Source organism: Strongylocentrotus purpuratus, unplaced genomic scaffold (assembly GCF_000002235.5).
Source record: "Strongylocentrotus purpuratus isolate Spur 01 unplaced genomic scaffold, Spur_5.0 spur5_contig_804, whole genome shotgun sequence".
NCBI classification, from domain to species: Eukaryota; Metazoa; Echinodermata; class Echinoidea; order Camarodonta; family Strongylocentrotidae; genus Strongylocentrotus; species Strongylocentrotus purpuratus.
In genome coordinates this window covers 175,642-196,578 of record NW_022145507.1, presented here as the reverse complement: position 1 = coordinate 196,578, position 20,937 = coordinate 175,642, and the positions used below count along the sequence as shown (strand labels likewise).

At 36.0% G+C, this 20,937-nt stretch overlaps 1 protein-coding gene across 19 annotated transcripts in view; it reads left to right on the top strand.

Annotated features, from left to right (window-relative positions):
* LOC584759 (hyalin) overlaps nucleotides 1-20,937 on the top strand; it is a 31,561-nt gene that overhangs the window by 7,244 nt on the left and 3,380 nt on the right. For 2 of the 19 annotated variants that reach the window (XM_030976941.1, XM_030977055.1), the window contains exon 2: nucleotides 3,450-13,216. In XM_030976941.1, coding sequence (XP_030832801.1) covers nucleotides 3,450-12,804 — 9,355 coding nt within the window. In that variant the 3' untranslated portion in view covers nucleotides 12,805-13,216. Of the gene's footprint in view, nucleotides 1-1,665; nucleotides 13,379-13,953; nucleotides 14,156-14,422; nucleotides 14,671-15,191; nucleotides 15,388-15,793; nucleotides 16,043-16,564; nucleotides 16,761-16,920; nucleotides 16,931-17,168; nucleotides 17,364-17,599; nucleotides 17,795-18,030; nucleotides 18,226-18,461; nucleotides 18,657-18,892; nucleotides 19,142-19,662; nucleotides 19,859-20,018; nucleotides 20,029-20,266; nucleotides 20,544-20,937 lie in introns of those variants that run through there. The other 17 variants (XR_004062482.1, XR_004062487.1, XR_004062479.1 and 14 more) reach the window with 17 other exon arrangements.

Below are 20,937 nucleotides of genomic sequence, written 5' to 3'. Positions count from 1 at the left end.
TCCCTTGTGAGAATTCAATTTATTTGTTTTCGTCTCCATTTGTGTTTTTGCTCAACCTATCGTGTCAATAAAACTTTGTTAATCCTTGTTTCATGATCAGTTTTGTAGATGGTATGTACATGTACAATGTATATATGAAATGATGATGATGATGATGATGCTTACAATATTGTAATAAAGTAGTAATGGTAATACAAATTTTTTTCTTCATCTTGCACTCGCTTTTTTTTATTGCCAGAAAACTTGCATTTTTTTTTCAACAATGGTAGCTACTGAACAATGGTAGTTACTTCTTTACATTTATTTGTTCTTCTTAGGGTGGGGTCCGGTCCAGGCAGCTGAGATAGGCGTTTTATAAAAGAGGAGATCCATACATTAATGATTCGCTAAATTGGTCAAGTTGATAAAATGAAAAGCGTATAGTCAGAGTTCCAGCACTGGTAATTACAGGGCAGAAGAATTACCAAGTCCTTTTATAAATGCGTACTTATACACAGTTGAGAGTAAGTTTTATTTAAAAGGAATAGTCCTAGGTCTTTATGAATAGGCCTACTATAGGCCTAATAATATTATTATATGAATAACCACAATACATCTATGGAAATGTGAGGAAAACAACGCCCTCTCATATTGCCCAGCGAAAGTCATCCAATCACTGATGGAAAATCGCCATGTAATCGTCTTCATCAACAAAACCAATAATCCAAAGACTTGAATCATAAATAAAAAAACGCAATAATATAGCTGTCTCATAATTCCTTTTTTTTTGTGTGTCATAAATCTGCCAATGTTTTAATAACTCTTTTTGTGTTGCATATTCTACTTTTTAACTATGCATCTAAATCAGTTATGTAAGTACAATGACGTAAAAGATAGATGTGGAGTCAAAACTTTTGAGACGATGGGCTTTATGAATAACATATGGAACGACGCGCGCGTACGCGTCCGTCTCCAGCTGTACCGGTATTTCAAGGGCTTTTTTTTCGATCCGAACACTAACTTAGGGTAAAGTTGAAATGATATCACTTTTTTTCCACATAACGTTATTATTTTTTTAATAGATGAGATGAATGAATATATCTAAATAATACTTCAAACAACTTTAGCACATAATAGCTAATGATAAGCTGGAAAATATTAGGGATACATCTCGGCTTCTGTAGAAACCCGTCGTCACAGACTTAAAAACTTGCTCGTCTTCTGTAGAATCCCGTCGTCTCCAAAGTGTTAAATATGCGAATATGTTTTTTTTTTGAATAACTTTAATAATGTTTAACAGATTTTAATCAAATTCGAAATAAAGGTACATAGTATCAAAACACAGCCTCAGTTCAATTTTCGAATATGTAGGTCAAGTGTCATAGCTCATTAAATATACGAATCTGGTTTGTGTTTGATAACTTTAGTAACGTTTAGCGGATTTTAATAAAATTTGATATGAAGGTCATGGTATCAAAATACAGCCTAAGTTTGATCTTGGAGTATGTAGGTCAAAGGAGAAAAGTCATAGCTCATTAAATATGCAAAAACACCTAATTATATCTGTAAAAATGTGGTCAACTTACTTGCCTACTAATATAATAGTATAGCCCAATGGAGGTAACTTGTTTTGATGTACATGTATATATAGGCCATTTGTACCCTGCGAGGGGATGCTACGCTTTGCGTTCGACTTGTTTAAATAAATATTTTGGTCATGTTTTACTTTTTACTTTGTTATTTTTCTTTTGAAGACTGGTGGCATCAATTGAGTGATTTGGACTTTAGGAGAAGCAAAGTTTCTGGAGAGTAGGTTTATTTTAATGCTACATTCCATGATTCTTTTAATAAATTACCCAACCTGTGTTACTAACAGATCTTCATCACTATTAGATGATATATTTATATGATTTTTGACATATTTATTTTTGAATATTATTAACTGACATTTCTGACCACTTCCCAGTATATTGTATTTGTGATATGGCTATTTACAAATGTACCTGTGAAACTGACTTTTTTAAACATGATTTAAATAAAAATAATATTATAATATTTTTGCATTTGCTGTATTCAAGGTACATGTAAATGGTATTTATCTAGTGATGTGAATAATATTTATGATAGCTTTGTTTTTAAATTCACAAAACTATAACTCGTGTTTCCCTGTAAAATTAATGTGTATGAAATATAAGCGTAAAAATAAACCTTGGATTACAAATGAAATTATAAAGTTGAGTAAGAAAATATGTGACTATATAAGTTGTATATTAAAAATCCTAATGATTATAGAAAAGAAATATATATAGGAAAATTTGTAATAAATCAAATAATAAGATTAAGATTGAGATAAAGAAATATTTAAAGAAAAGTCTTGAAGAAAACATGGAATATTATTAATAAAGCAATGGGAAAAAATGTAAGATAACTAACATTCAAGAGATTAAAAAAGTGATAATTGATAAGAATGACTTAGAAAATTATGAAATGTTTACGTGACATGATTGTAGACGGGAATGTATGATACAGTATTTAAAATTATGTACATTTTGTCTGTAATTCAAATGAAACTTTGTACAACTGATCATTCCAAGATTTACATGTCATATTCTAATTTTATGTTTCTTTTCGTTTCCTAGGCGGAGACTTTTACATTCCTTTCATTCTCATTGAGCTTGTTGGCGGACTGAACAATTCCATTTCATCTTCACCCATATTCCCTTCCCAACTGTCTTCAGACGTATATTCATCATTCACTTTTCTTTATCTCAGAAAGATCCTGCTCTCCGAAGAGAGTGTACCACAGCTGTCTCTTGTAGACCGTATTGGCTGTGTCTTTTATCCATTTCATCCCATTTCATCTTCACACTTGCAAAAACAAATGAAAAATTTACAAAAGCAATTATGAGAACATTATTATATATTCATGCAGAAGCATTCTATACCTAATCACAGAAGTCTTAAATGTTTGCTACAGAAGAAGTCCTACTTTTTACTTGTGATACTTTATATTACTGAATTTTCTAAATTTCACAAATCTTCTCTTATTCTACAAACTTTCTAAATCTATTCTTAATCACAAAAGTTATTCCTACAAGATCTCTAAATCTATTTTATACTAAGCTGTCTGAACTTTTCTAACCTATTTCATATTACTGAATTTTATATTTCTTAATTATGGAACTTGAAATTGATCAATTCAAGGAAGTGATGAAAGAGATTGTAGATATGCTATATACATGCGATCCGCATAATGAAGAATGTTGTGTCTGTAAAAATACAATCGAAGAAAGTGAAAACAAAGCTACTTGTGAGAGCTGCAATGAACATTATCATGTAACATGTATGGGCTTTTTGTGTCAAGATCTAGTAAATGAGCAAAGATTAATCTGGATATGTTCATATTGTGGAAATAACAACATTGCACATCGACTATTTGATAAAGTATGTATCCCCTCTCATATCAATAGATACCAGCCTCTCGAGACAGTGGATGAAGTATTCAATGATGATGTGCTCCTCTTACCCAAGCAAAATGACAAACAAAAGAAATGCAGATCAAAGAAAAGGTATTTTAAGAAATGCAAGAAAATCATTATAGAGCCAGGAAATCAAAGTGTAAAAGTAATGAAATCAAGTGAGTTTGACACGCATGAACATGATCATCTAGTCACTCAAAGAGATTCCCCCAAACAACGTGATCAAGTGCATAGTGAAGAAGTAGGCAGTAATGAATGGATGAAAGTGAAATCAAAAAAGGCAAAGATGTTGGAAAAGATGCAAGACAGAATATCACATTCAACAGCAAAAAGTGACAGTGGAACAGGTCAGAAAAAGAGAATCATAAATGGTGTTGTTTTAGAACCTGGAGTAACGTACATTGGCAAAGCAATGAAATCTTTCTACGAAAGACGAAAAAGTAAAAAATCAAAACGCAAAGTAGACATCAAACTAAACAGAGATGTAGAATGTCAGAATGTATTGGAAAATAATGTTCAAATGTACGCAGAAAAATTGCTAAATGAATACTCAAAGTGTGTGCAATCACCAAAATCTATGATGTCCCATGAAACGAAACTCTACAAAGAAAATAACATGAAGCAAAAACAATCTTGGGCTGATGTAGTAGGCCATGTACAAAATGAAATAATACAGGAACATTCTATTGTTGGCAGTGCGACATGCAGTCATGTTTTTTTAAAACAATATAAGGGCAAAGAACAGAGCACATTTCGAGTATGTGGTGGTGCAAAACCAAATGATAAAGGAAAAGTATGTGACGGAAAGACTGAAAACGCGGGTGAAGTAAAGGTGGATAAAGATTGTAAGCAACATGTGGACAAGTCTATTCCTATGAAAATGTTTGAAATGAAACATGATAGTAAATTTCATAAACAGTCAGTCAACACCTCTAATGTAAATTTAGAAGAGAAGCAAATACCAAATGAGAACATGTCAAATATGGAACAAAATACACTTGTGCAATGTGTTGCCCTGGGCAATTTTCATCAAGGAAATGCTAGATTTGGATTTTATTCTGGAAAGCAATGTGTTTCTAACAGTTTTGCTGCTATTTTATACAGTAAAATTACAGATGTTTCCCAATGGCAAAAACAAGATCTTGACAAGGTATTGAATTATGGTAATGAGTTGTATAGATTTATTCAGCTTAGTTCTGCAATAAATGAAGATTTCTTATTGATATCTGAGTTACCTGATCAATTAGAAGCTTTTGATGTCCATTTTAAGATGCAATGTTCTCAGAGTGTTGTGGGTATAATTTGTGGAGATGAATCTTTTTTAAGTCATTTTAATGCAGTAACATTAAAAGATGCTCTCCATCAGGAATTAGATAGACATGATGCATGCTTTTGTACATTTGGTGGCCAAACATTTGCAATCATATCCACACAAGAACAATATTTTATTTTTGATTCACATTCAAGAGATAGGCATGGACTTATGACAGATGGTGGGACCAGTGTCATTCTATGTTCATCAAACTGGGAAGGTGTGTACGATCATATTTTGAAATTAGCTGAATCTATGGGTATCAATAGAAACCAGACTGAATTTGAACTTACAGGTATAATTGTGAATCTTATCAATTCAAGCGAGATTACTGTGACAGAACATGGTGATAATGGTCATGTTGCAAAAGATGAACAGGACTGTATAAATGTAGTTGAAGGTAATGATGGATTTTTCTTGCCAACAGATAGAACTGACAAAAGTAGTAGATGTGTTCCCACAAATGTGCCTGATTCTATTGAAATCAATGAAGATGACTGCAATATTATTGATACTGAAAATGATCGGAATGATTGCAGATATTTCGCAAGCAGTTTTTCGACAGATATGTCTGATTGTATTGAAATAGATGATGATGAGGATGACTGCATAATAATTGATGCAGAGCATGATACAAATTATTGCAAAGATTTGTTTAGTGGTGCTCCCTCAGATAGGCCTGATTCTATCAATATAGATGATGTTGATGATGATGACTGCATGGTAATTGATACAGAATACATTACAAATAACTACAAATATTTTCCAGTCCATTCAAGTGAAAAGAAAAAAATGTGTGCTAGATTTAATATTACAGATACATGTATCAGTTCGAAATCAGATATCGACACGTGCATTAATATTGGTACTCCTGCTATTATTTCAAATATTACCGGCGATGGAAATTGTTTTTACCGGGCAATCTCTCTTTTTCTGACAGGGAAGGAAGGCAATCATAAATTTCTGAGGCAAAAGTGTATCCAACATTTGCTGGAAAACTCGCACTTATTTGCTGGTTGTTTAAGATATGAATTTGTATCAGTTAAAGACTATGTTAGTAAAAATAAGCCAGACATCAATGGTGAATGGGCCACAGAGGTAGAAATTGCTGTCATGGCCCATCTGCTTGAAACAGACATATTAATATTTAGTGATATTTATTTAAAGTGGAGACTATATTCATGGAATAACCCTGGACGCATTGTACATGATTCAAATATGGGCATTTATCTATTACATGTTAAAGGGGTACATTTTGATTATGTTGAATCTGTTAATTGTATTGATTTGGTTACTGACGAAGGAAAAAAAACAAAGGAAGTTACATGTAATAAAAAGAGATCTATTAATAGTGAAATGCTTAAAGACAAAAGTAAACTATCCAAACAATATGCATCTTGTGCAACGAAAGATGAAATTGAAGAAACGTTTATGCCTAGTCTAAGCGGAAAAAGTGAAGACATTTTTATGTCCAAAAGAAAGAGAAAAGGTGACACAATTCATGAAAGTGTAAAGTGTGCTAAGTCGAAAAAGATGTCTTTTCCAAAAATGCATAGATATTGCAAAACAAAAGAACCAAAACTGGAAAACGGTGAGAGGGATAAAAAATCAGCTTCTAAAATTACAAGTTATCCATCAGACAATTGTAATACTATGAATAGAGGTGTTTCTGATGTTTTAAATAAAGGAAACGTGTTCATTGTAAATGACCCTTTAAAAATACGGAATGAAAAAATTGTACTGAAAAAAGTGTCAATTAGACTTGTACGTTTATCTGAATCTGAAATAAAGAATCTTTCATTTGATCTATTGAAAGGTATAAAGAAAACACAATCTAGTGCTAACTTTAAAGGTACAAATATTCCAGGAAAAGGGTCTACAATTGAATTTCCTAAAAAACAAATTAAAAAAGAAAACAAGAAAAGCAAATGTAAGCAGTCCTTAAAAAAACGACAACAATTAGCTAAAGAAAGGATGAAAGCAAAACGAAAACAAATTAATGATCAAGATGCATACGAAAATGTACAAAACAATGAGAATTATGCAAATGATATGGATGGTTGCAAATTCAAAGGAGATTTCAGTGATGTAAAAAAGACAAAAATGAAACAAAAGTATCACTCTAACAAAAGTTTCAGAGATGAAAAGAAGAAAAAGATTAAAGAGAAGTATCAGTCTGACGAATCTTTCAGAGATGAACACAAGCAAAAAATAAAGCAGAAGTATGAGTCTAATATATTGTTTAGAGATGAACACAAAAAGAAAATAAAATTGAAATATGAGTCTAATGAATCCTTTAGAGATGAACATAAGAAAAAAATGAAACAAAAAATAAAACATGACTATGAGTCTAATAAATCCTTTAGAGATGAACACAAGCAAAAAATAAAGCATAAGTATGAGTCTAATATATTGTTTAGAGATGAACACAAGAAGAAAATAAAATTGAAATATGAGTCTAATGAATCCTTTAGAGATGAACATAAGAAAAAAATTAAGCATAAGTATGAGTCTAATATGTTGTTTAGAGATGAACACAAGAAGAAAATAAAATTGAAATATGAGTCTAATGAATCCTTTAGAGATGAACATAAGAAAAAAATAAAGCATAAGTATGAGTCTAATATGTTGTTTAGAGATGAACACAAGAAGAAAATAAAATTGAAATATGAGTCTAATGAATCCTTTAGAGATGAACATAAGAAAAAAATGAAACAAAAAATAAAACATAACTATCAGTCTAATAAATCCTTTAGAGATGAACACAAGAAAAAAATGAAACAAAAAATAAAACATAACTATCAGTCTAATATGTTGTTTAGAGATGAACACAAGAAGAAAAAAAGAAAAAAGTATCACTCTAACCAGCATTATAGGCAGAGACTCGCAGAAAAAAATAAAGAACGTGCTGGACTTAAGAAAATGAGTTTCAAAAAATTAGAAAATGTACTAGGAAATTTCAGAAATGTTATTTCTCATGGACCAGAATATGTCTGTTGTGTATGTCTAAAATTGCTTTTTCAAAGTCAAGTCTTAAAATGCATTAAGCCAAATTACCAAAACAAAACGTGTATGAATGAGTCCTATTTACATATTTGCAATTCACACTGTAATGAAAACTGTCAATTGGCGCACTCATCTCGTGGACATTTATGGATATGCTTTACATGCCACAGAAAATTGTTGGTGAATAAATTACCAGCTGAGGCTAGTGTTAACAGTTTGCAATTGCATGAGATTCCAGAAGAATTGAAGGACTTGAATAATTTAGAACAACATTTAATTGCACGTAACATAAGTTTTTTCAAATTAATCCGTTTACCTAAGGGAGGTCAAAATGCAGTTCATGGACCAGTTGTTTGTGTGCCTTCGAATACAATGAAAACTGTAAATATGCTACCTCCACCAGAAAGAGAAGATCAATTGATCCGTGTGAAATTGAAAAGGAAAATATCTTATAAGGGCCATCATGAGTATAAATTTGTTAATAAAAATAAGGTGCTAAATGGGTTGCACTATTTGAAAAAAAACAATAAGTGGTATTCTGATATAAGTATCAATGAAAACTGGAATAATTCGTTGTCAGGAGAAATGTGTAGTGCAGAAACAAACGACAATGACGATTCAATTCAAAACTTTGAAGAACAGGAAAATGATGACCAAGAAGCAAGGTTAAATGGAATTCAACTTGATACCTGCTTGCAACCAGTTGATATTGGACAAGAAATCCTTGATCAACATTTTGATGATATTTTCTGTTGTGCTCCATGTGAAGGCAACAATCCCATAGCACTTCTTAGAGATGAAAGCAATGAACCTAAATCTTTTCCTGTATTATTTCCAAAAGGTCAACCAACTTATCATGATTTCAGAAGTGTACGGGTGACCCTTGGAAGATATCTTCAAAATAGGCTAATGCACGTAGATAATCGCTTTGCTAAAAGTACAGATTTTATTTTTTATGCTCAGTGCATTTATGAAATTCAACAAGTTTTGTCCGGTGTTTCAATTGCATTGAGAAAAACATCAAGTAAAAGTGATACTGATGCACCAATCACTATCAAAGATTTAAAACAAATTGACAAAGTTCAGGACATATTAAAATCAGATAGAGGGTTTCGCTTTCTGAAACAGATAAGAGGTTCTCCTCCATATTGGTCTGCCACACAAAAAGATTTATTAGCCATGGTGAGACAGCTTGGTATACCTACATGGTTTGCAAGTTTCTCTGCAGCAGACATGAGATGGCCTGAAGTATTAAATACTTTATTAATGGAAAGAGGTGATAAACGAAAAATCAATGACCTAGATTGGACAGATAAATGTGAACTTTTAAAGTCGAATCCAGTGACTGTTGCAAGGATGTTTGACAAAAGATTTCACACTTTTTTGAAAAATGTTATTTTGTCTGAAGCACATCCCATTGGTCATGTAATAGATTATTTTTATCGTGTTGAATTCCAACAGCGAGGATCTCCACACACACATTGTTTATTCTGGGTAAAGGATGCACCAGAGCATGGATATAGTTCAGATGAGGAAGTAGTTTCCTTCATTGATAAATACATTTCTTGCAAGATACCATCCGAACAAGAAGATCCAGAACTCCATGAAATAATCACTCATGTGCAGCAGCATAGCAAAAAGCATTCAAAATCTTGTAAAAAGAAGGGAAAAACATGTCGGTTCAATTTTCCAAGACCACCATCTGATAGAACATGTGTACTTTATCCCAAAGAGGGTAATCCCGATGAAATTGATAGTGCAAAACAATTATTAGAATCTATCAAAAACGCTGTAAATCAGGAAAATAATTACACTAATGTCTCAGACCTTTTTAGAGATTGTAACACAACACAGACTGAATTTGAAACTGCAACTAGGTTATTAGCTAAACAAGAAATTTTGATCAAGAAAAGAGACCCCAAAGATGTATGGATAAATCAGTACAATCCTTTTCTACTGAGAGCATGGAATGCAAATATGGACTTACAATTTGTTATGGATGTTTATGCATGTGTTAGATATATTGTATCATACATTTCAAAATCAGAGAGAGAAATGGGAATGCTCTTAAGCCATGCTCAATCTGAAATAAATGAGGGAAATCATGATGCAAGAAAAAGTATCAGACAGCTCGGAAATGTCTACATGCAAAATCGAGAAGTATCTGCACAGGAGAGTGTGTATCGTGTATGTTCCCTTCGATTAAAAGAGTGTTCACGAAAAGTCGAATTTATTCCGGTTGGTCCAAATCCTGTTAGAATGAGTTTACCTTTACATGTTATTCAAAGGAGACCTGACGATGATGATGATGATAGGAGTCCATGGATGGCAAATAAACTTGATCGATATAAAGCTAGACCTAATGGAAGTGAATTTGACACTATGTGTCTTGCAAAATTCTGCGCATGCTACAGAATACTAACTGCATCGCAAGTGAAAGGCACTAAAACATCACCATATTTATTTGAATTGAAAAATAATTCGGGATACATTCAGAAACGAACAAGGTCTAGTGTTGCTGTCGTAAGATATCCACGATTTTCTAAAATACTTTCTCCAGAAAAATATTACCTCAGTATATTACAACTTTTCCTGCCATTTAGTAATGATGAGCAGTTAAAACCACCACAGTTTGAGACATATCAGGAATTTTATAAAACAGGTAATGTCAAACTACAGGGAGGCAATTTGGAAAGTGTAAAATCAATAGTAGACAAACATTGTAAAGAGTACGAAAGAAATTCAAGAGCCATTGAACAAGCTGAACTTTTCATGGACAAATTTGGTTCTCCAGAAGATGCGTGGGCTCTTTTATGTCCTGAAAGTGAAAAAGAAAGACTAGAAAATCCTAAGAACAAAGTTGAAATGGATGAACCAGAATGTGAATTGGACATTCCAGATTTTAAACATGAAAAAAAGAATGAAACTTCTAGTGTGGAATTTCGAAGCCATGGAATTTCAAAACATGAATCGAATAGTTTGATTCGATGTTTAAACAATGAGCAAAAAGAAATCTTTTACAAAATTAGACAATGGTGCTTAGAGAAAGTGAATGGTACAGAAAGTCAACCTTTTCATGTACTTATTAGTGGTGGTGCAGGAACAGGAAAATCTTATTTAATAAAATGTATATACCACGAAGCTGTACGCATACTTGGTAAAATGATGGTTAATCCTGATGACATTTCAATCTTGAAAGTTGCACCAACTGGCATAGCTGCATTCAATATAGAAGGATCTACAATTCACAGTGCACTCTCAGTTCCTATCACAGCCAAATTTCCTTATCGACCACTTGGTGAAGAAAGAATTAACACCCTTCGTAATAAGCTTGGACAGTTGCAAATTTTGATCATAGATGAAATTTCCATGGTAGATTCCAAATTGTTGTACTACATACACGGTCGATTAAGACAAATTAAGCAATCACGCACTGATTGTCCATTCGGTAACGTTTCGGTATTGGCAGTTGGAGATTTTTATCAATTACCACCTGTGAAAGGAACACCCTTGTATAAGGAATCGGTAGAACAATTGCTGTGGTCTGAAAATTTCAAAAAGGTAGAACTGGTTGAAATAATGCGACAAAAGGAAGATTTGGCATTTGCTCTACTCTTGAATAGATTGAGAGTTAAGGAAAAGAAAGACAATTTATCAGATGCAGATTTATCCATCCTTACCTCTTGTGAAACCGGTGAAGAATGTGAAGAAGATATGCACATCTATTCAACTAATAAACAAGTAAATGAATGGAATAGCAGAATGTTGCACAGCAAATGTGAAGATATTATATGTGTTAAAGCTGAAGACAGAAATAACAGCAAGGATAATGACGAAATATGTACCGAACCATGTAAATCTAGTCAAAGTTCTTTGCCTCGCAATCTGTCAATTGCTTTGAATGCCAGGGTGATGCTTTTAAAAAATATTGATACCAATATAGGTTTGACAAATGGATGTATAGGTACAGTTGCAGAAATAGTAAAACGAAACAACGAATCCAAGCCATACTGCATCAGTGTAAAATTTGATAGCCAGAAAATTGGCATTCAATCGATCAAAATGTATGAAGAATCAATGGGTAAAAATTACACAAGAAAGCAATTTCCCCTCAAACTGGCTTATGCTTGCACGGTTCACAAAGTACAAGGCATGACTTTAAATAAAGTAGTAGTATCACTGAAAAAAATATTTGCATCTGGACATAGCTATGTAGGCCTGAGTCGTGTAACTTCTTTATCTGGACTTACCATTGAAGATTTTCATCCAAAAGTTATATACTGTGATCCAAAGATTAAAAAACACCTTAATGATATGACCAATTTCTTGGAAACTTCTATAGCAGAGGAAACATATGATGATGGTTTATGCATAATGTTGCACAATATTCAAGGATTAAAACAACATTATGTAGACTTACAATGCAATCCAACATTCCTGAATTCTGATATTATTTGTTTGACTGAAACATGGCTATCGGATAAGGATGATGCTTTTGAAATATTCTTAGCTCATTTCAAATTGTATCATCAATCAAGATATAACTCTTATTCTATCACAAGTGACTCAAGGCAACAGTTCAAGGACCAGTCACATGGAGGTGTTGCAGTTTATAGCAAGAATGAATTTTCAAGCAGACTTGATATAAAGATTGATAATCTAGAGTTTATTGCTTTTCTTGTAACCTGTCCTGTTTCTGTTGTCATTGCAGTTGTTTATCGCCCTCCGACATACAGAATAAAAGACTTCTGTGAGTGTTTGAATAACTTATTAGAAGAGCTACATAAAGTGGGTACAAAATGTATTGTAATGGGCGACTTCAATGATAACTTATTAAAACAGTCATCTAAAATACAAGACTTGATGTGTAATCATGGCTATACACAACATGTAAAGCAATCAACCACTGAAGGTGATACTTTGATTGACCATGTATACAGCAAAGGTCTACCATTGGTTGAAACACAAGTGATTCCTATTTATTATAGTTACCATGAAGCAATTAAAATAAAGCTCTTTCACATTTGACATTTTAGATTTTTCAATCGTATCACAAGGTGATCCTTAGCTGTTAATCTAAACTACTCCAGACTTTATTTTGTTGAAGATTAAGATTAGGGTTGGTATTGAGTTCAAGGTTAGTTCTTTTAAATAAGTGAGCATTAGATATAGTGTTTGGTCCTGAGCTGAATTCGGGATTTGGTTGATGTAGAAAATTTGACCACGGACTACCTGTAATCATCTTTGGAGCATTTTTACTTTCTCTGATTGAAGCTTTCTCAGACCTAATCTTCATTACATTAATAAATAAAAGTTAAACTGAATTCGACCTCCACCACAAATGGCAGCGACACTACCGCCCCAGAGATCACGTTTTGTCCCTGTAACGTCTTCGTCCAGGCTGCGTCCTGTGCCAGCAGTGCCACGGCCTCCTGGGACGTCCCTACAGCTACGGACGCCTCAGAACCCATCACAGCAGTCAGTAACTTCTCGCCTGGTGATTCCTTTGATGTAAGCACTTATCTGGTCATCTATTACCTTATCGATAACGCTAGTTTCTACTCGACATGCAGCTTTAAAGTCGCTGTCACTTCAAGTGGAGGTCAGTGATTTTCTTTTAATAATTTTTGTTTGTTTTTGATTTGTTTTGGGAGTGTAGGACATTATTGTGAAATCTTGCTTTAACTGACCCATTTATGTATAGAGTACCAAGGTGTGACGTCATACTAGCCAAGTTGTCAAGGTTGCTGGTTCCAAACAATTTGTGCTAAACCATGATGTGGTAATCACACCGGTGCCAAACACTGACTTTGCCCTGCTCTAGCTTGTTGTGTGAATGATTGTGCCTTGAACCTCATTGACGGGCTCTGTTTAAAACCAGTAACCCGGACAAGTGAACATGACGTTAACACTTTACTCTATTACAGCAATTGTTTGGTTCAAATTTTTCCTGCATATAAACATGTTGCTATATTTGGCATTTGTCTGTGTTTCGTGAGCAGATTAGAATTGTAAAAATGTAAGTAGTGAAATGATTCAAATTTGTACCAAATCTGAGGAGATGAATGTACACTGTATCTCTGGATAGAGGAGGCAACTTATATTTTTTGAAAATGGAGGCTGCATGTAAATATTCCCTATCTCTGACATCATTTTCATCCTATTTCTTTGTCACAGTGGTCATCGACAGAGAGAACCCCATCCTGACCAGCTGTTTAACCGACATCGTCGCCAATGCCAGCCCTGGTACCTCGACCCCGGTGGTTTTATGGCTGGCTCCTGAAGCATCAAACAACTCTGACTCCGTTTCCCTGACGGTCAATCAACTACAAGGCGGTTCCATCGCTGTTGGATCTACTGAGGTCACCTACACAACTAGGTATGGATTGTTAGAAAGACAGAGCCAAGCTGTGTTATTGATAGAATTCTATCAATAACACAGCTGCATAATAAGTTGCAAGGGGACAAAAAACGAGGGTGCTGACTAGAACTATTTTATTTTTTGGGTACCATAGGAATTTTTGTTATCTGTCTTCTCTTTGAATGTCATGATTTAGACCTATGCTCAGTACAGATCGGGAGAAAAGTGTATAAAGGTGATATGCCATTTAAAGAGATATTTTTGCTTCATTATGATTCATCATAGTACGATTTATCCAGGAACGGATGGCACCCGACCATCCTTCCTCAACTGGCCAAGCAACATCGACGGGACTGTCCCCTTCGGTAGCAGCCCAACTACCGTCAGCTGGACCGAGCCCATTCGTGTAGCCAGCATTGCGGCCCCACAGAGCTCTGGATCTTTCTTTGCCATGGAATACACTAACATGGTGTACACCGACACAGACCCAAGCGGCAACTTCGAAAGCTGCTCTTTCTCTGTCACCGTCACAGGTAGGTGGGAACTTGTGTTTAAAAGAGATTGTGGTTGAAAGGGAGTAAAGATAGAAGCAAAAATGTTGATGTTTTAGAAAACTCAAATACATACATGTGTTCAAGTGTACCAATCGCCTGAAGATGAAAAAATCTTGTGTATCATTGGAATATATAAGATCAGCCGAACAAAAATTTGTAGGTCTTTAACAAAATAATGGAGTATGACTATGAAGACAATAAAGGGTAACAAACAAACAAATGGAACAGAGTGAGCAAGAAACTGAAGTCATTTGCGTTCCAGTTGCGTCTTTTCTACCCCTACAATTCGCTAAGCTACCTTATCCTAATTCTAAACTTCAACTCTGGACCAATGAAACCTAACACTAGAACCTAAGTGAAATCAGAATCGTCTTTGATTTTCATATTGTACCTATTGTTAAGTGCAAAATAGCATGTGTGACAAACGAGCGAAGATCGTAACTAAAGTGTTGAAAATAAGCTCTAAATATCATTTTAATAAACTTGTTTATTTTCCTTAGACAACACAGCCCCGGTCACCTCCAACTGCCCTGCGTCCTAGACTATCACCTGGACTGAAACCCATCTTTACTGATAGCTCAGGTGTGGTCACCAGCAACTTCAACTCAGGCTCCTCTTTCCCCACCGTCACTTACGCCGCGACCGATTTTCTCAGCAACGTTGGATAATGTTCCTTTAATATCGTTGTCAATCTTGGTACGTAGGCTTCTATTAAATGCACAGACTGCAATAATAAAATCTGGGCCCTGCTTATATGAATTTAGGAGCACTCGTAGTAGTAAACTATACTCCATAACATGTTCAGCAAGAGGCTATTAATCTGCCTGTAAAATATATTGCAACTCATCTCTGTATGCCAAAAATATGTAAGTTAGCATAGGTATAGATCATTAGAAAGACAGAGCCATGCAGTGTTATTGGTAGGAGTTGCAAAGGGACAAATATAGAGGGTACTGACTAAAATGGTACCATAGGAATTTTTCTTATCAGTCTTCTCTTTGAATGTCCTAATTAAGACCTATGCTCAGTACAGATCAGGGGAAAAGTGTAAAGGCGATATGCCATTTAAAGAGATATTCTTGCTTCATTATGATTTATCAAGGAACAATTTATCCAGGAACGGATGGCACCCGACCATCCTTCCTCAACTGGCCAAGCAACATCAACGGGACCGTCCCCTTCGGTAGCAGCCCAACTACCGTCAGCTGGACCGAGCCCATTGGTTTTGCCAGCGTTGCGGCCCCACAGAGCTCTGGATCTTTCTTTGCCGTGGAATACACTAACATGGTGTACACCGCCACAGACCCAAGCGGCAACTTCGAAAGCTGCTCTTTCTCTGTCACCGTCACAGGTAGGTGGGAACTTGTGTTTAAAAGAGATTGTGGTTGAAAGGGAGTAAAGATAGAAGCAAAAATGTTGATGTTTTAGAAAACTCAAATACATACATGTGTTCAAGTGTACCAATCGCCTGAAGAAAAAAAAATCTTGTGTATCATTTGAATATATAAGATCAGCCGAACAAAAATGTCTAGGTATTTAACAAAAAAATGGAGTATGACTATGAAGACAATAAAGGGTAACAAACAAACCAATAGAACAGAGTGAGCAAGAAACTGAAGTCATTTTGCGTTCCAGTTGCGTCTTTTCTACCCCTACAATTCGCTAAGCTACCTTATCCTAATTCTAAACTTCAACTCTGGACCAATGAAACCTAACACTAGAACCTAACTGAAATCAGAATCGTCTTTGATTTTCATTTTGTACCTATCGTTAAGTGCAAAATAGCATGTGTGACAAACGAGCGAAGATCGTAACTAAAGGGTTGAAAATAAGCTCTAAATATCATTCTAATAAACTTGTTAATTTTCCTTAGACAACACAGCCCCAGTCACCTCCAACTGCCCTGCGTCCTAGACTATCACCTGGACCGAAACCCATCTTTACTGATAGCTCAGGTGTGGTCACCAGCAACTTCAACTCCGGCTTCTCTTTCCCCACCATCACTTACACCGCGACCGATTTCCTCAGCAACGTTGGATAATGTTCCTTTAATATCGTTGTCAATCTTGGTACGTAGGCTTCTATTAAATGCACAGACTGCAATAATAAAATCTGGGCCCTGCTTATATGAATTTAGGAGCACTCGTAGTAGTAAACTCTACTCCATAACATGTTCAGCAAGAGGCTATTAATCTGCCTGTAAAATATATTGCAACTCATCTCTGTATGCCAAAAATATGTAAGTTAGCATAGGTATAGATCATTAGAAAGACAGAGCCATGCAGTGTTTTTGGTAGGAGTTGCAAAGGGACAAATATAGAGGGTACTGACTAAAATGGTACCATAGGAATTTTTCTTATCCGTCTTCTCTTTTTTAATGTCCTAATTAAGACCTATGCTCAGTACAGATCAGGGGAAAAGTGTAAAGGCGATATGCCATTTAAAGAGATATTCTTGCTTCATTATAATTTATCAAGGAACGATTTATCCAGGAACGGATGGCACCCGACCATCCTTCCTCAACTGGCCAAGCAACATCGACGGGACCGTCCCCTTCAGTAGCAGCCCAACTACCGTCAGCTGGACCGAGCCCATTGGTGTAGCCAGCGTTGCGGCCCCACAGAGCTCTGGATCTTTCTTTGTCATGGAATACACTAACATGCCAAAAATATGTAAGTAAGCATAGGTATAGATCATTAGATAGACAAAGCCATGCAGTGTTATTGGTAGGAGTTGCAAATGGACAAATATCGAGGGTACTGACTAAAATGGTACCATAGGAATTTTTTTTATCAGTCTTCTCTTTGAATGTCCTAATTAAGACCTATGCTCAGTACAGATCAGGGGAAAAGTGTAAAGGCGATATGCCATTTAAAGAGATATTCTTGCTTCATTATTATTTATCAAGGAACGATTTATCCAGGAACGGATGGCACCCGACCATCCTTCCTCAACTGGCCAAGCAACATCAACAGGACCGTCCCCTTTGGTAGCAGCCCAACTACCGTCAGCTGGACCGAGCCCATTGGTGTAGCCAGCGTTGCGGCCCCACAGAGCTCTGGATCTTTCTTTGTTGTGGAAAACACTAACATGCCAAAAATATGTAAGTTAGCATAGGTATAGATCATTAGATAGACAGAGACATGCAGTGTTATTGGTAGGAGTTGCAAATGGACAAATATCGAGGGTACTGACTAAAATGGTACCATAGGAGTTTTTCTTATCAGTCTTCTCTTTGAATGTCCTAATTAAGACCTATGCTCAGTACAGATCAGGGGAAAAGTGTAAAGGCGATATGTCATTTAAAGAGATATTCTTGCTTCATTATGATTTATCAAGGAACGATTTATCCAGGAACGGATGGCACCCGACCATCCTTCCTCAACTGGCCAAGCAACATCAACAGGACCGTCCCCTTCGGTAGCAGCCCAACTACCGTCAGCTGGACCGAGCCCATTGGTGTAGCCAGCGTTGCGGCCCCACAGAGCTCTGGATCTTTCTTTGTTGTGGAAAACACTAACATGCCAAAAATATGTAAGTTAGCATAGGTATAGATCATTAGATAGACAGAGACATGCAGTGTTATTGGTAGGAGTTGCAAATGGACAAATATCGAGGGTACTGACTAAAATGGTACCATAGGAATTTTTCTTATCAGTCTTCTCTTTGAATGTCCTAATTAAGACCTATGCTCAGTACAGATCAGGGGAAAAGTGTAAAGGCGATATGTCATTTAAAGAGATATTCTTGCTTCATTATGATTTATCAAGGAACGATTTATCCAGCAACGGATGGCACCCGACCATCCTTCCTCAACTGGCCAAGCAACATCAACGGGACCGTCCCCTTCGGTAGCAGCCCAACTACCGTCAGCTGGACCGAGCCCATTGGTGTAGCCAGCGTTGCGGCCCCACAGAGCTCTGGATCTTTCTTTGTTGTGGAAAACACTAACATGCCAAAAATATGTAAGTTAGCATAGGTATAGATCATTAGATAGACAGAGCCATGCAGTGTTATTGGTAGGAGTTGCAAATGGACAAATATCGAGGGTACTGACTAAAATGGTACCATAGGAATTTTGCTTATCAGTCTTCTCTTTGAATGTCCTAATTAAGACCTATGCTCAGTACAGATCAGGGGAAAAGTGTAAAGGCGATATGCCATTTAAAGAGATATTCTTGCTTCATTATTATTTATCAAGGAACAATTTATCCAGGAACGGATGGCACCCGACCATCCTTCCTCAACTGGCCAAGCAACATCGATGTGACCGTCCCCTTCGGTAGCAGCCCAACTACCGTCAGCTGGACCGAGCCCATTGGTTTTGCCAGCGTTGCGGCCCCACAGAGCTCTGGATCTTTCTTTGCCGTGGAATACACTAACATGGTGTACACCGCCACAGACCCAAGCGGCAACTTCGAAAGCTGCTCTTTCTCTGTCACCGTCACAGGTAGGTGGGAACTTGTGTTTAAAAGAGATTGTGGTTGAAAGGGAGTAAAGATAGAAGCAAAAATGTTGATGTTTTAAAAAACTCAAATACATACATGTGTTCAAGTGTACCAATCGCCTGAAGAAAAAAAAATCTTGTGTATCATTTGAATATATAAGATCAGCCGAACAAAAATGTCTAGGTATTTAACAAAATAATGGAGTATGACTATGAAGACAATAAAGGGTAACAAACAAACCAATAGAACAGAGTGAGCAAGAAACTGAAGTCATTTTGCGTTCCAGTTGCGTCTTTTCTACCCCTACAATTCGCTAAGCTACCTTATCCTAATTCTAAACTTCAACTCTGGACCAATGAAACCTAACACTAGAACCTGACTGAAATCAGAATTGCTTTGATTTTAATTTTGTACCTATCGTTAAGTGCAAAATAGCATGTGTGACAAACGAGCGAAGATCGTAACTAAAGTGTTGAAAATAAGCTCTAAATATCATTCTAATAAACTTGTTTATTTTCCTTAGACAACACAGCCCCAGTCACCTCCAACTGCCCTGCGTCCTAGACTATCACCTGGACCGAAACCCATCTTTACTGATAGCTCAGGTGTGGTCACCAGCAACTTCAACTCCGGCTCCTCTTTCCCCACCGTCACTTACACCGCGACCGATTTCCTCAGCAACGTTGGATAATGTTCCTTTAATATCGTTGTCAATCTTGGTACGTAGGCTTCTATTAAATGCACAGACTGCAATAATAAAATCTGGGCCCTGCTTATATGAATTTAGGAGCACTCGTAGTAGTAAACTCTACTCCATAACATGTTCAGCAAGAGGCTATTAATCTGCCTGTAAAATGTATTGCAACTCATCTCTGTATGCCAAAAATATGTAAGTTAGCATAGGTATAGATCATTAGAAAGACAGAGCCATGCAGTGTTATTGGTAGGAGCTGCAAAGGGACAAATATAGAGGGTACTGACTAAAATGGTACCATAGGAATTTTTCTTATCAGTCTTCTCTTTGAATGTCCTAATTAAGAGCTATATGCTCAGTACAGATCAGGGGAAAAGTGTAAAGGCGATATGCCATTTAAGGAGATATTCTTGCTTCATTATGATTTATCAAGGAACGATTTATCCAGGAACGGATGGCACCCGACCATCCTTCCTCAACTGGCCAAGCAACATCGACGGGACCGTCCCCTTCGGTAGCAGCTCAACTACCGTCAGCTGGACTGAGCCCATTGGTGTAGCCAGCGTTGCGGCCCCACAGAGCTCTGGATCTTTCTTTGTCGTGGAATACACTAACATGGTGTACACCGCCACAGACCCAAGAGGCAACTTTGAAAGCTGCTCGAACGGATGGCACCCGACCATCCTTCCTCAACTGGCCAAGTAACATCGGTAATCTTTTCAATGGAGGATGGTTGTTAGCTCACAAGGGAGTAAAGATAGAAGCAAACATGTTGATGTTTTAGAAAACTCAGATACATACACGTGTTAAAGTGTATCAATTGCCTGAAGAAAAAAAATCTTTGCTATCACTGGAATATACAAGATCAGCAAAACAAAACTTTCAAGGTATTTTACATAATAAAGTAGTATGACTATGAAGACAATAAAGGGTAACAAACGAACCAATAAAACAGAGTGAGCAAGGAACTGAAGTCATTTTTCGTTCCAGTTGCGTCTTTTCTACCCCTACAATTCGCTAAGCTACCTTATCATGATTGTAAACTTCAACTCTGGACCCAAAAAACCTAACACTAGAATATAATTGAAATAAATTGTCTTTGAT